Source organism: Scomber japonicus, chromosome 9, assembly GCF_027409825.1.
Source record: "Scomber japonicus isolate fScoJap1 chromosome 9, fScoJap1.pri, whole genome shotgun sequence".
Classification (NCBI taxonomy): domain Eukaryota; kingdom Metazoa; phylum Chordata; class Actinopteri; order Scombriformes; family Scombridae; genus Scomber; species Scomber japonicus.
This window is the reverse complement of record NC_070586.1, coordinates 15,284,226-15,299,073: the sequence shown is the minus strand read 5'-3', so window position 1 is coordinate 15,299,073 and position 14,848 is coordinate 15,284,226. Positions and strand designations below refer to the sequence as shown.

Sequence of the window (14,848 nt, the reverse complement as noted above, 5' to 3'; positions counted from 1 at the left end):
CTTATTACACCAAAAACAAGTACAGTACTTTAATAAATACATATAAATCCCCCCTGCTTTGGTTCACACTGGCAGTGGCTATTATGAAAAAATGGACCATATCATAATTTTAAATTTATCATCATTCATCTTTAATATGTTGAGTTGTTGCAGTGTACCACGATTTCTCAGATTTGAATGTTCTTTAGTGGCCTTGGACACATTTAAATCCGTTTTAATTTTTAGTTTTCAAATCTAAGTGACTATACAAAAAGGATAGCCTATACGTATCCTATAATATGTTTTGGAATTGGGATATAATAAACCCTAATAAACCCTATTATTACCATGAATATTATTGGAACATTGGGATGATACTGTCAGACAAGCCTCTCCCAAACTTCCTGAGCACTATGGATTTTCTCCGCATATGTGCTGACATTGTGGTCTATGTGATCCTCATGTGTAAAACATTTACAAACTGCAAGTTTCTTCTCAATGTCAATTGCACAATGGCCCCTCCCTCGGCCGGAGGTCTGACTTGCGCCTGCTCAGTGTGACCGTCTGTGTTTCTCCTTCACAGTGCCCCGCTGCTGCAGTGACCAGCGCTCACAAACTCTGCACACTCCGCCACACAAATACAGGTAAGAAATAATGCACTTTTACTACAATCTTACTTTAAAAAAAGTTATGGTTTAATGTCGGTTTAACTGCATGTTTTTCCACAGCTGTTGACAGTCAGCGAGATATGAGTCACACATAAAGGGGGTGGCAGCGCAGCAAGCGGGTGTGCCAACCACCAGGGTTTTAAATCCAGTCCAGGCCTGCTGTGCATCACATTAGTTCACTGAAATTCACAGCTGTAAACTGCCTCTGAATTGATCCGTGTACTAGGTGAAATGAATTTGCGAGTACTGATAGCTATGGCGCTCAGAGAGGGTGTTATTCTATTTAAAGTGGCATATTGTATCTTTGCAGGGCAGCCTCCACGATGTAATAACATAAATTATAAAGGATGTGTTTTTTAAAAAGTGAGGATTATGCTGTGTTTGTAAGCAGCTGCACAACACTCACTGACGCACGAACAATGGAAACCAGAGGTGGACACATCTGGCAGATAAAAAACACTCATTTGTGCTTATGGGACAGGGACACGTGAAATCTTGTTAAACCTTTCATCTGTGAAGGCACAAGGTCCACGAACGGTCACATATCAGAGGCCTGTTATCTTCTGGCACTGCTACCTTTACACACTCCTTCCTATGTTACTACAATTTGTAGCTATCAGGGCTGTTATAGACAGAGCAGTAGACATCGACAGTTGTGAGTATTTAGTATACAAGTGAAACCTCAAGGTCAGCTTGGAGGTAAAAGTGAAACCTGTGGGGTTTTTTTTAGTTGTTTTTAATATTAATAGGAGATTATGGTCTGTGATAGGGTCGCTATCCAAAGTTCTGAAATCAGGACTGTGTGTATTTATTAACCTGATTTGTAGGTGAGAAATCTAATCAGTAATCATATGATATAAGAACAGGTGTGCACCCTCAACGGTCTAACTCATTATACATTTGATGTGACTATGGAGCAAACACATCACCACCAGCCTATGCGCTTTACATCCAAGCTATAAATTGTCTTAGTGTAACTTGACTGCTCTTGACCTTATCTCACATACACACACATTCCTCCTGTTATATGCCACACACACACACACACACACACACACACTTGTCTTGGTTTCACGTTATCAGAGGGTTTGAACAGGGTTGGGTAACTGCCTGTTTACACAATTTTATAGTTTGGGGTTCACTATCTGTTAATTAGTACGTGTCTAACATGAATGACTAATCATACACATGTAAAACACTACACATATAAATAAGAACATTATGAGTTGTAGATTAAATTATGAGTTAAATTAACACATTTTCATAATTTACTAGACAGTTTTGAAGTACAACATAGACAGTATTGCTGGTTTCTTTTAAGAATACAAGAAAATTGGTAATTTCTCACCATTTTATATACTAAAAAGATGGTTTACACTTTTTGAGCTTTATTAGTGGCAGATCTTGACTGTGTGAGTTGAAATTGTCACAAAATATGATGTTCTTCATGAATCTCTTCACAAAACAACTTCTTTGTTCACAAGTGATAATGTGTTAAATGTAAATGACACATAAACCTGCACATTAATTGGAAAAATACAGAGATTTGTATTTGTACTATTTGACTGTGTTTGTCTGTCAACAGCTGCATCCACCATCTTGTTTTTTTGTGTGTGGTGGTTTTCCTTTCACATGTTTCTGTTGTTTATTGGTCTCATTTTGACCTTTGAGCTCGGTCACCCGGCTGCAGCTGAACAGAGAGGTTTAGACAACAGGCGAAGGGGGAGTGTGTTTACATATACATACAGCTTTGAGGCTCAATGAGGACAGATACATTGATTTTTATAGGGGCATTAAAAGACTGAACCTGTAGCAAGGAGGACCCATTTTGAAATCCCTGGCCCATGTGTCGTAGTGTCAGGTTTACCGGAGGCTAAATTTAGACTGTTGCGACTAAGGGATGAAGGCCAGGAGCGAAAGGGTCAAAAATGGTCTGTGCGGTGATAGAAGTGTTGAGAAGGTGAAGTGACAAAGACAGTCTAGGAATTGTGCGCAGTCAGCAAAATGTTGCTCAGCTGGCACACAGTTGCTCCGAGTATGAGAAATGCAGGACGCAGAGACAGGCAGGACTCTTTAACACGTTTTATGAGGTATGACAGGTGTTTGTGCATTAGAAAGATGGCGATCTTAACCAACACCACGACATATGAATGTGGAAAGGGCAAATTTGGAGACAGATTACATATAGGCCTCTGCTCCTCTGATTATAGGTGACACAAGAGAGGTGAATGACTCATGGGCTTTTTAAAAGTGCAGTTGAAGCAGTTTTTCTGGCAAGTCCCTTATCCATACTTATCCATACAATGTGCAATTTTTTTCTGTGCTCTCGTAGGTGCATTGTCGTAGATTATCGTTTTGTAGCAATCTTCCATCATATCAGCAATAAATGTGCCATCTCTCAGGTTCTGCTCACAGACCTTATCTTGTTTGCATGTTGCGCACAAAGAACATACGTTCATCATTTGCAGGTGTATGCACATACTGTACAATGTGATGCAATAGTTGGACAGTATTCTGCGTAGAACACACGCCAACTACGACTGCATGCTCAACCAACACGCTAATATTGGCAGCGGCTGTAGACAAGCCCGCATATTGTGCTGTTGCTGCTAAAAACAGTGCAGGACTACTTTGCCAAAGTTCTCTATTATTCCCCTCCTTGCATTTTTCTCTTCTGAAAAGACATGACAGAGAAAAAAGTGGAGAGTGTGGTGCAGGAGGACAAGACAGGAAAAGACATGCAGGCAGAGAACAAAGGCGAGTGTGTGACATGTCAACACCACGCACACAAGGGACATGGTGAGTGTGAGGGGGTTGTGCGTATGTGTAGAGACAGATGACGCATCATCAGGGTCCCTTGATCAACATTAATCTTTCTCAAAATGATTGTCTAATTCTATTGTGTTTGATTCTGGTGACAACATTTTGATCCTTTGCAGAAGAAATGCGATAAGTGAGATTAACATTTAGGGGAACAGTAGAACAGACCGTTTTTACATTATAAGTGAATGCAGGATATTCGCTCCTGCAAAGTCACCTTGTCAAAAAATATCTTCACACACACACACACTGAATTATGCACACACTCACACACACACACACTGACTCAGGGGACCCTGATGACTGTCTGAAGCCCGGTGCAGTGCAGTGGTTTGCAGGACTCTTAGTTGCTGACTAACCAAACCTGCTGCTGCTTATGTTAGCTCTCCTGCCATCGCTTGCATAGTATTTCTTTACACACCATACAAATTATATATCTTTGTAGCACAGAGCTTTACAGGGATGTTTGTAATATTAAAACACAGCAGAAAGTCATGCAGAAGACTCCTCTATCAGATGGTTCTGTGGTCCTTTAAATATTTGCTCCTGCACATTTTTAGATGCTCTCTCGTAGAGAATCAGTCCCATTACTTTAACAGCCTCTGCTGCTTGCTAATGGACTGCTGCCAGGCAATCAATAGGGGTAACATGGAAGACAGAGGGGGAGGAGAAAAGCTGTATATCACCAGTGTCCACACAGGCCTCCTCCAGATGGTAAGGGTCTCCCAGCTGAGGCAGCAGCGTCCCGCTATGTATACTGGCTCTGTTTGCAAGTAAATATTTAGTGGAAAGCGTGATGTGTGATGCTGTCTGTGAGCGAATGAATACAGCACTTACATGTTGCTTCTACAAGGGTGTAGAGCTTCATGTGTCGCAAGAAGTTTTCAGCTTGTATTTGTTGGGAGCTTTAGGTCTAGCATATTGATTTAAAGGGACAGTCCTCTGAATTTTAAACATCCAGTTATTCTGCTTGGAAAAATAATATGTTTAATTTAGAAACCTTCAAACTCCATCTATTCCTCCGCCCACATTTAAAAATTGAATGAATATGCCAGAGTTGATTAATATAAGAATATTTTATATTTTACTAAAACTTAAACTGATGGACAAGAGGTGTTTCCTACTTCATATTGTCAATATTTGTGCACTGGAGGCTTCAAGTTTCTACATAACCCTAGTGTAAGTTGCATATTAAAGCATGATTGGCTCCAGAATAAAAGTGGTGTCACACCTCCTGCTCAAAGGCCCAGCCCTTAAACTCAGATTCAGTGAGAATAGACAAACGTTTCCATCTTCAGCAGACGAATGTGAAAACAGCCTTATAGTGTTGAACTCTGCACAGTGAAGCTTAAACATCCACATGAAGAAACAACAGTCAAAACACATTTTTTAGTGAAGATCAGTTACTCCTCATAAGGGCAGGAACTTATATATTTTATATTTTATTTTATTTTATTTGCTATTGCTATTTTGCTATTTTATTATGTATAGTTTGTTCATTATATTCTTATACTATATGTTGTTATCGTCACTGTGTATAATGCTGCTGCTGCTGCACTGTAATTTCCCAGCTTGGCATCAATAAAAGTATATCTATCTATCTAATATCTATATAATTCCAGTACTTAGGCCTGTCACGATAACTACTTTTGTTGGACGATATATTGTCTCAGTAATAATCACGATAAACAATATTATTGTCATTTGAAGATCATTTTATACCACTGATTTAATGATAATATAATAGCATAATAATGCAAGGGGGGCTGTGGGTGGGATTGGAGAGTGGCGCTATGCTTCCATAAAACCACAGACTGTCATTATGGGCCAGGATAGAGTTTACCTTTAATTCTTCTGCAGTCTCCTCTCAGGACGTGCACAGTGAGGAATGGAGGCAACTACTTGCTTAGCCAATTTTACATTAATAGCCTCTTAGCTGCTAATGTGAAGTGTGGCAATATTGAGGTAAAAAAAAATGATCAAGGTCATATCCATGTATCATACAATAAGTCGATATATAGACATAATGATGTTGATAATTACATTATTGTACGATAAGTCAATAATGTAATTATTGTGACAGACCTACCAGTACTTAAAATATTTTTTGTTGCTCTGGAGGGAACCTGAAAAAAACCTGAGCCTCTTAACATGAAATCTGTTTTACAAACTGGAACAATATAAAAGATTTTGGCCTTTACTGTGGTTTAATGTAGGGTTTTTGGAGTGTGACCTATACTCTCTTGTTTTTGCCTATTGTCTGTTATGTGTTGCCCAACTCTGTGGAGGTGCATTACTAAATTGCTGGAGTATCCGTTTATGTTGCATCAGTCAGATTAATGCAGTGAAGTGTGTGTGTATGTGTAGGTGCTTTATTGCTCTGAATCAACGTGGAAAACTTAAGCTGCCTATCTGTTTCCTCAGGCACAATGGCTGTCCCTCCTTCATACTCAGACTTGGGGAAATCTGCCAAAGACATCTTCAATAAGGGCTATGGTAGGTACAGAGAACATTGTTTTATTTGTGACCTTTTAAATACAGATGTTTATTTTTGCTACAGCTGTTTCAGAGTCATGCTGTGCAGCACAAAGATACATTATTATTTCACCCTTTTTTTGTAATTTCTTCTTTTTTTTAACTTCCTCAATTTCCTTTCACGCCAGGCTATGGAGTCCTGAAGCTGGATGTTAAGACCAAGTCCCAGAGTGGTGTTGTAAGTATAACTGTTATCTCTGTCAGCTTGATGTGTTTGATTCATGTTCTCTTTTAGCATTCTGCTGTGTAGATCAAATGGCTGACTCACTGCCTTAGAGCAATCCATATCAGAGTGTGTTTGCAGCCTGACATGTACTCAGTCTAACAGCCAGTGTCAGCAGAATAACACTGCTGTCCAACAAGTTTCATCCTCTCCTCCTATGGGCAGGATGTTGTATCATTTCACCAAGTGTTTAGTTAGCTCCAGTCCAGACATGCTGTGTGTCTTGGTTGCCATAAACATGTTGCCATGGTAAAACCATAATGAGCACTTGCATACAGAGTTTCCCACATCCTACCAAACCAAACTCACAGGTTTCCCCTTTCTTTGGTGCTGCTTTTTGTTTTTCCTAGTGAGCGGATACATTGCCGCATTTGCTGTAAACTCTGTGGTTCTAACTTTCTCTCTTTTCTCTTTTTTTTCTGCTTCCTCTTTGGACGCTCCTGTCAGATGGTAAGAGAGAGTGTGTGTGCGAATGTAATGATGCAACACAGGTCCACTGCAGCGTAAGCCAGTAGTGTTTGTGTGCAGATGATGTGTGCAGGCTTTCTGCCAAGTGTTTTTTTGCAGCAGCAGTAGCTCATCTAAAGTGGCACCACTACCCCCAGCTGCTGTACTAAGATACACACTCACAACCATCCTCTCCCTCACAGTCCTACCTATATTTTCACTTTTCCTTCCCAACTCAACTCTACATCTTCTCATTCTCAGTTGAGGAAGTATATCCCCTAAAGGTGTAGCTTTTCTTAAAAAAATAACCAGCCATACAAACCTGTTCAGGATTGTGTGGCAGAGGAGGAGGAGGGAATGAATGCTTTCTCATCTCTGCCTCTAGTGTCTGTAGCTGAGCTCTAATGTGGCCACGTGCCTCTCTGCTCCCCTTCCCACCTCATTTTCCATCTCCATTTCCATCTCCCACATCATTGTTCCATCCTTCTTTGTCCCACAGGAGTTTGCCACCTCTGGCTCCAACAACACAGACACAGGGAAGTCAGGAGGCCACCTGGAGACCAAGTATAAAGTGAAGGAGCTGGGCCTCAACTTCAACCAGAAATGGAACACAGACAACACTCTCACCACAGAAATCACCATGGAAGACCAGGTAGCATGATTATTATATATTATAAAAACATCATGGAGTACTTTAGGAATATATGATTTTACTTAACTAGTCTGAAAAAGCTTTAAAAACAGACCTTATTTTATATTATGTGTCTCCATGTCCTCTTGTTTGTAGCTGGCTAAGGGTTTGAAGCTCGCTTTGGACACGTCGTTTGTGCCCAACACCGGGTAAGACCAATCCTGTTCATGATCAGAGGTTAACAATGGAACAAATAATACAGATGCACAGTATATTACATATATATTAATAATGCAGTATACTTATATTATCTACTCTTTTCTTTCCACGCAATGTCTGTAGCAAGAAGAGTGCCAAACTGAAGACTGCTTACAAGCGTGACTTTGTCAATGTGGGCTGCGACCTGGACTTTGACATGGCCGGTCCCACCATCCATGCAGCTGCTGTGCTGGGCTACGAGGGCTGGCTGGCTGGCTACCAGCTGGCTTTTGACACTGCCAAATCTAAACTATCCCAGAACAACTTTGCCCTGGGCTACAAGGCCGGTGACTTCCAGCTTCACACCAACGTGTGAGTTACTACATCTCAGTGAACAGAGTCTAGAAAAGGCAGTTTTGTTTAATTAGCCAAAGGTCACAGAAATGCCTCAAAGGGATGTGATGAAGATAGAACAATTAGAGAGGAAGCATTGTCCCAGAAGAAAACATTAAGTTCAGCCTGATCTCTGCTTTTTCTTGTTTGTTTTTCACAGTTCTTACAGTGTGTTTTGTTGTTGTATTTCAGTAACGACGGCACAGAGTTTGGCGGCTCCATTTACCAAAAGGTGAACAGCAACATGGAGACAGCGGTCCACCTGGCCTGGACAGCCGGAAGCAACAACACGCGATTTGGTATTGGAGCCAAATACCAGCTGGATAAGGACGCCTCTCTGTCTGTAAGAACTGGCTTTAAAGTGTCATGAACAATTAATTAAGAACAAACTCCCCACTAGAATTAATATTGACAAGAACTGCACAGCCATTTTGCCAATATTCAACCTTATCTCTAGATATCTGATGTAGGGATATAGTGTGAAAAATGCCTACAGTTGTTGCTGATGTGTCTCTGGGTCACAGCTGCAAAATTCTTCTGTTCTTCCGGCACCAGCGGCGGCATTTGACGTGTACGGTGACGTCATTAGGGGCAAAGAAGAACTAAAGGCTATTTCAGCTTGGATTTCTAGTCTCTAGGTAGCCAGGGGGCCTGCTTTAGATGGTGCTCAAAAACTTTTCCCATATATTGCAAACGAGCTACATTTCCAATAGAAAAAATGGCATCCCAAAATATGAGTGCAGAGGATGTTATGGACGAGGGTATGTCTTACAGTGTTTTAGCTTTTCAGCCGTTGTAACTCCATTGCCAGATTGGTTTTGGAGGTTGCGGTTTAGAAGCTTGCACACAATGCATCCTGGTACATGTATGCACCTGCCCACATGACTCCATGAGCAGGAAACAAAGCTTTGTGGGTGACTATAGCACACACAGAGGAATTTATTGCTTCAACTGATTACATTTACCATAAACACTAATTCAACATTCACATTAAACTTGACGAAAGAGAAGACATGCCAAATTGGGACAAACCGGGGAAACAAGATTTTCAGTCAGATTAATTTAGGGTTAATCTGTCAGGTAACTTCCTCTGCAGTTGCTGATCTCAAGCTGACATATTTGTATAGACATGAATTCACAATTTCAAAAGTCTGTCCTAAAACAGTCAGGAGCCCAAATGAACACTGACATGTTTTTCTTGCCATAATAATTCCTCCTGTTCATACCGGCCATTAGAAGATCCCTTCATAATGCACTTAAAATGTAAGTGATGGGGGACCAAAATCCACAAGCCCCTTTCTGTGCAAAAAATTAAAAGATTATTCAAATATAAAATAAGGCTTCAGCTGTCCAAATTGGTCAAAATTGCATCTTTTTGTTAAGATTTTACAATTTAATGCTGTGTTCACAATTAGCTCACCTGTTCCATGATGTTTCATTTCTCCTCACAGGCCAAAGTTAACAACGCCTGCCTCGTTGGAGTTGGATACACACAAACTCTCAGGCCTGGTTAGTTTATCACCTATTTCTTAATCACTGGCTTCTGTAAGATTGCATGACCGGCATGGTTGATACATAATCTGACGCTCTTCCCTACAGGAGTGAAGCTCACTCTCTCAGCTCTGGTTGACGGGAAGAACGTTAACGGCGGCGGACACAAGGTCGGCATGGGTTTCGAGCTGGAGGCATAAAGATGCTGCGGTGAAGACAGACAGGAAGAGAGGAAAGCAACATAAGAGAAGAATAAAGAGCCCAAATGTGACAACACCTCAATGGTCCACTCAGCGACACTTAAACACATCTTCCCTCTGAGTCCTACACACACACACACACAGATACATGCACGCAGACACAGTCCACACACACACACATTCTTTGGCCTTAACCTTGCAAACCTAAGACCTCCAGTACCATTATTTTAAAAAGGAATCAAGCATCATTTTGTGTTAGTGATTTTTCCATTTTCCACTATTTACAGATTCCACCACCAATTCTGGACTATGTATACAGAATACAGCAGCCAAGTCATGAGTGAATGAGATTCAAAGCACCCTCTTATTTTAACTGTGTGGTCAGCTCAGTTTGTTCAGATATTTTTGGGTTTTAGACATAATAATTAGATTATTAGAGGATGTGTGTTTTGATAGATTGTGGTTTTGTTGCATGCTTTCAAGGCTGGAGGGAAGTTTTTGACTTTTCGTTGTCACATTGACAAGTACAGTGACTGTAAATGGATGCAGTAAAAGCTGAAGAGACCGCAGCAAAACAGACAAAGAGTGGCTGATCCTTCTCAGCCTTTGACTCTAGCATTTAACCTCAGTAACACAGCTGTGAACTGTGAACCTTCAGTTGCCTAAATTTCTATTTTTCAGGTTCCTGTTTGGTAAAAAAAAAAAAAAAAAAAGGGTCGATGGCAGTTTGGAGCTCTGTGTCACCTCTTTGTCTCGTTTTGTGACCTGTACCTGTTCAACCTTCACCACTACATTTCACTTTACCTGTGCTGTGCTTTGTATAGGAAAGTTAGCCAACAGTTAGGACCTCAAATGATTTTATTGAATTAATGGAATAAAGAAATGTCAAACACTATGATCAGCATTTGTCTCAATGAGTTATGTATTTTCTCTGTTTTTTTGTTTGACATCATTCCCAGAAAAATAGAAACTAGTCAAACTATACAATAAAACACATTCAAGTTACAAAATGTATCTTTCTTTTTAAAAATCATGATAGAAATGTCTGAATATGTCTATTTTCTGACATTATTGCAATCTTAAAAGCTATTAAACATGCAATACACATAAAGTATACACACATATAGACAACAGATATCACTGGTACAATATGTAACATCTCCCATCACTTAATGCATATGTAACCTATATGCAGTAATGATTTGTTCCAATAGTTGGGATTAAGATGAGCATGTTATCGCAGCAGGTGCAGCTTTGGAGCCAAATGTGAAGGAGATCACGAAGCAGTAGCTGTGATATCCAGCACAAACTAATTCAAAAATAACGGACAGAGCGAGAGAGAGGATTATTAAAATGTAGTTAATGGAGTGAATTGCCTTTGTAGCAATTTTCACAATTTAGCTACACGATGTGACACAGTTTTTTATGTCTTAACATTATTATCTCAATTAGAAAAGGAAATGTTTCAAAATCAGGTTTTATACTGTACATCATATGTAAACATCATCACCATAAATCAAGGTGAGATATTGGTGATTCTCTGCTTGTTTTGTCTTTTTCCTCTGATTTAACATCATAATATGTCCAAAACAAAAAGCAGGGCTACTGAAATGTGTCACGTTATAGTTATCACTAGAACTAAGCATCAATGAAAAAATCACATACATACAGTCATTTAACATACAATGATAGTAGCCCCCCATGTTGTTACATGATTGTCTTACTAAATTGAAATATGGTCCAATGAGGCAAATACAGAAAATATTTACATTTAGATACTGTTCAAGTCCGAGACGTCTACAAAATATAACTAAAACCCTTTTTTAAACTCATTATGGATCTGCACGTTTTAAAATACTGTAAGATTCCTGATACAAATCCCATATAATACATAGAGCTGTAATATTTTGGTCACAGGGTAATTACATTCATGGACGAGTGTTTAGGGTCACTGTGTTAAGAGATATTCAGTTTGAAGCTTTGTAAAGTCTGCAATACTCTCCACATACAGCATATTCAAAGCGTAGGAATGAACTATAATTTTGAAAACAGATTGCTTTAGGTCTGGGCATGTTGAATAAAATTTTACCCAAAACATTACCTGTTCTATTAAAACTAGTTTGGCAAATAAATAATCCTGCTTTATTTAATTTCACTGATATTTACCACAATCAGAGAATTTGCTTCAGTGCCCAACAGATTAGAAATAATAATAATAATAATTATGATCCGTTTTATAAAGTCAGGATTTACAATCAGTCCTCATAAAGCAAATACCTGCCAGCAGCTATCACTAGCTCATAAATTGTGATATGCACATTACAGCTGCTGGCACAACCTCATGTAGTTTAACATCCCATCCACACAGAGGCAGTAGAGTACAGCATATAAGCAAACATTGAAAATAAAATTTACGAGAGGTCACTGGAGAAATTCTGACTTCCACGCAGCCACGTCCACTCCCTCAGCATCTACGACAAAAACAAAAAAAGGGTGGTGTTTTTAGCTTTAAGTAATAGTAATCACATATAATGGCAGAGAGCAGGAGAAGAGAGGGAAGTGCACTTTGATGGGAGGGAGTGTGATTGTGTACATACCTCCATACCACTCTCTGATTCCTGGATGGTGTCATGCAGCAGACTCTGGAGTCGACTCTCGAATGTTCTGCTCTCCTCCACAAGAGACTCATCCCTGCAGACACACCCAAAGCGATTCATGAGCATGTTACTCATGTTTCTGATAAGTTCATCTATGTATGTACAAGAAATACATATCTGGTGGTTGGTGGTGGAGTGTGTGAAGGCAAGCTTAAAGTCATCATCATCAGTATTGAAAGAAAACCCACAGCTTGTTACAAAGAAAATGCATGAATCAAAAAATGTTGGGAAATTGTGTGTTTTCATAAAAGTTTGCGTGTGCAAAATAAACCTCATTTACACCTCCTTTACACCATAGTGTGTATTTGTGTGTGTGTGTGTGTGTGTGTGTGTGTGTGTGTGTGTGTGTGTGTGTGCGTGCGCGTATGCATAGCACTCACAACTGCTGTAAGCTGTGTCTGGGAGTCAGTAGAGGTGGTACTGAGGAAGGGGTTCGTAATCCATCAGGACTCCCACTTACCGGGCTGCGAACCTTACTCTGCAGAAGACAAGAGGATACATTTTAATCTTAGTGTTAGTTTTAATTAAGCTAGAATACATCATCTATTTGTTCTGGATGCCATGAGGAACCAAGCAGCAACCTCTGGGCTGAAAAAATAAGCCATAATCAAAGTGCCAAAAACTGTAATTTTTCCCAAATGGCTACTTGAATGGCTCCAAAAGTGAGTCAATCCCCCATCTTAAAATGCCATTAACATCACATAAACTTGTTTAAAGCCTGGTAGAAAAAGCATTTTTGTCTCTTTAGCTAAGTTCCCCGTTGATGACACCTGTACAGGGGGTGAATTTTTATATAATTCACCAGTTTAAATTTGATTAAGGCTTAGAGTTAACTATAATTAAGGGTGTGATCACTTTGAGCGACAGGTTGGTCACTTCTGGATCCAAAAATCCAAGATAGCGATGGTCAAAATAGAAACTCAAGGCTTAAAATGCGAGTTAACAAGTATTCATGACTTTTTTTCTTTTTTTTTAAACTTTATTTAACCAGGCGAATCAATTAAGAACAGGATCTTATTTTCAATGATGGCCTGACAAGAAGCACCAGTTTCTTGAGGGGGAGGGGGATGGGGGGGCTGTGAAAGGAAGGGTTGTTTAGAGGGGCAAACAGTACCCAAGTACAGCTGTACAGACACATACAACAAAAAAGTGGCGACACACTAGGAATACAAGGGAGGTACAATGTGACGACATGGTATGCAGAGGACAAGGTCATAACTTAAGCCACAAACATAGAACACTAGCCACAACAATAACAACACAACAATAAGAACAGACAATAACAACAAAGATGCAAATAAACATTATCACAATATGCAGATAAAATTATCACAATATATTAAAAAGCTTAATATAGCTTAGCTTTCTGCATTTTTCATTTACAGAAGATAATTAAAATGAATTATGTTGAAACACAAAAGATGTGCTTGTACATTAAGTATTATCTAACCACAGCTATGTATATTCAGTCAAAGAGAAATATATCTTCATTTGCTGATATGCTGCTGTTCTGTGATTATTGTCTCTGGAAACCAAACTCATGATATAAATGAAATGCGGTTAAGTGGCATCCCCTAGAAAGACTCTGTGTGCTGTTTATGTTTCCTCACACAGGCGACTTTGAGCAGGTTCCACAGTTCTTTCTGTCGTTTCTCCTGCAGACTCATCAAGACTTGTTCACTCTCAGCCATCCTCTGGACCACACCCTCCACCTTTGGTAGCAGCTCCATCACACGCTGACGACACACCGCTGTCTTACTGCAATACACACACACACACACACACACACACACACACATACACACACACACACACACACACACACACACACACACACACACACACACACACACACACACAAAAACATGTTTGTCAGTATTGTCTGTATGAGTTTTTAATAAATCATCTGTTAACTCCTGATGGACCAATAAGCTATAACAATACAGGCAATCAAATCTGTGCATTCGGACATGTGTATTTATGTTATTCTTTTTTTATTGTTTTTTATCTATTCTATTATTTATTTGAATCCCACAAGTTACTAATGAATTCTATTGTATTTATTTGACTGTCTACAATCTACCCACTAGACACAGATACTGATGGAACTACTGTATATGCTACTTCAAGGTTCTGAAAAATAACACAGACATTACGACTTGAGGACATTTTCACAAATTGGACCTCAGTGAATTTTAATTGAATACCCCTGCTGTAGAGCATCCCAACATTTATAACTGCAGATTTGATGACTTATTTAAAAAAGGTTGGGACTTTTTACACTTCATAGTAAGCACTCAAATCTAGAGTTATTAATGTTGACATGCCATTTATTAAGGGTTAGAAATGTTTCAACATACACACAGCTACAAAAATTAGTAAGTCTTTTACAGCCCCTGCACAGCTGGTCGCACAGGTTTTTTTCCTTTCCGAGTCTTTCACAACAGACATAATGACTTATCTTAGCAATAAAAGCATAGATCAAATAACACCTTCAACAATGTCACAATATTTCATTCTTTGGTTTGGGCACTGAGGGCATTTGAGGATGACGCACTTGCAATTTTTTCCACTTTCATAATGACAATTAACTTCTTGACACCTTC

The 14,848-nt window shown here is 39.4% G+C and overlaps 2 protein-coding genes across 3 annotated transcripts in view; one reads left to right on the top strand and one right to left on the bottom strand.

Moving 5' to 3' along the window:
* Positions 1-495: 495 nt before the first annotated feature.
* Positions 496-10,480, top strand: vdac3 (voltage-dependent anion channel 3). 2 transcript variants are annotated; one of them, XM_053324593.1, is made up of 10 exons: positions 524-623; positions 3,330-3,446; positions 5,892-5,963; positions 6,131-6,180; positions 7,172-7,324; positions 7,460-7,512; positions 7,646-7,873; positions 8,087-8,237; positions 9,346-9,403; positions 9,494-10,480. In XM_053324593.1, the coding sequence occupies exons 2-10, from the start codon at positions 3,332-3,334 to the stop codon at positions 9,583-9,585; spliced, it is 972 nt and encodes a 323-aa protein (XP_053180568.1). In that variant the 5' UTR covers positions 524-623; positions 3,330-3,331; the 3' UTR covers positions 9,586-10,480. The 2 variants fall into 2 exon arrangements, with proteins under 2 accessions (XP_053180569.1, XP_053180568.1); XM_053324594.1 differs by lacking the exon at positions 3,330-3,446 and having other exon boundaries at positions 496-623.
* ikbkb (inhibitor of nuclear factor kappa B kinase subunit beta) overlaps positions 9,986-14,848 on the bottom strand; it is a 23,118-nt gene continuing 18,255 nt past the window's right edge. The window contains exons 19-22 of the mRNA XM_053324592.1: positions 13,853-14,000; positions 12,623-12,720; positions 12,183-12,276; positions 9,986-12,056 (exon numbers count right to left, since the gene is read on the bottom strand). Of these exons, the coding sequence (XP_053180567.1) occupies positions 11,997-12,056; positions 12,183-12,276; positions 12,623-12,720; positions 13,853-14,000 (400 nt within the window). The 3' untranslated portion in view covers positions 9,986-11,996. The remainder of the gene's footprint in view (positions 12,057-12,182; positions 12,277-12,622; positions 12,721-13,852; positions 14,001-14,848) is intronic.

What these genes read in the sequence shown, in the direction of transcription:
- vdac3 (XM_053324593.1), top strand. Translation starts at nt 3,332, where the DNA reads ATGACAGAGAAAAAAGTGGAGAGTGTGGTGCAGGAGGACAAGACAGGA. An exon ending in CCAAGTCCCAGAGTGGTGTT is followed by an intron (nt 6,181 to 7,171) that starts GTAAGTATAACT and finishes TTTGTCCCACAG; the next exon opens with GAGTTTGCCACCTCTGGCTC. An exon ending in AAATCACCATGGAAGACCAG is followed by an intron (nt 7,325 to 7,459) that starts GTAGCATGATTA and finishes TCTTGTTTGTAG; the next exon opens with CTGGCTAAGGGTTTGAAGCT.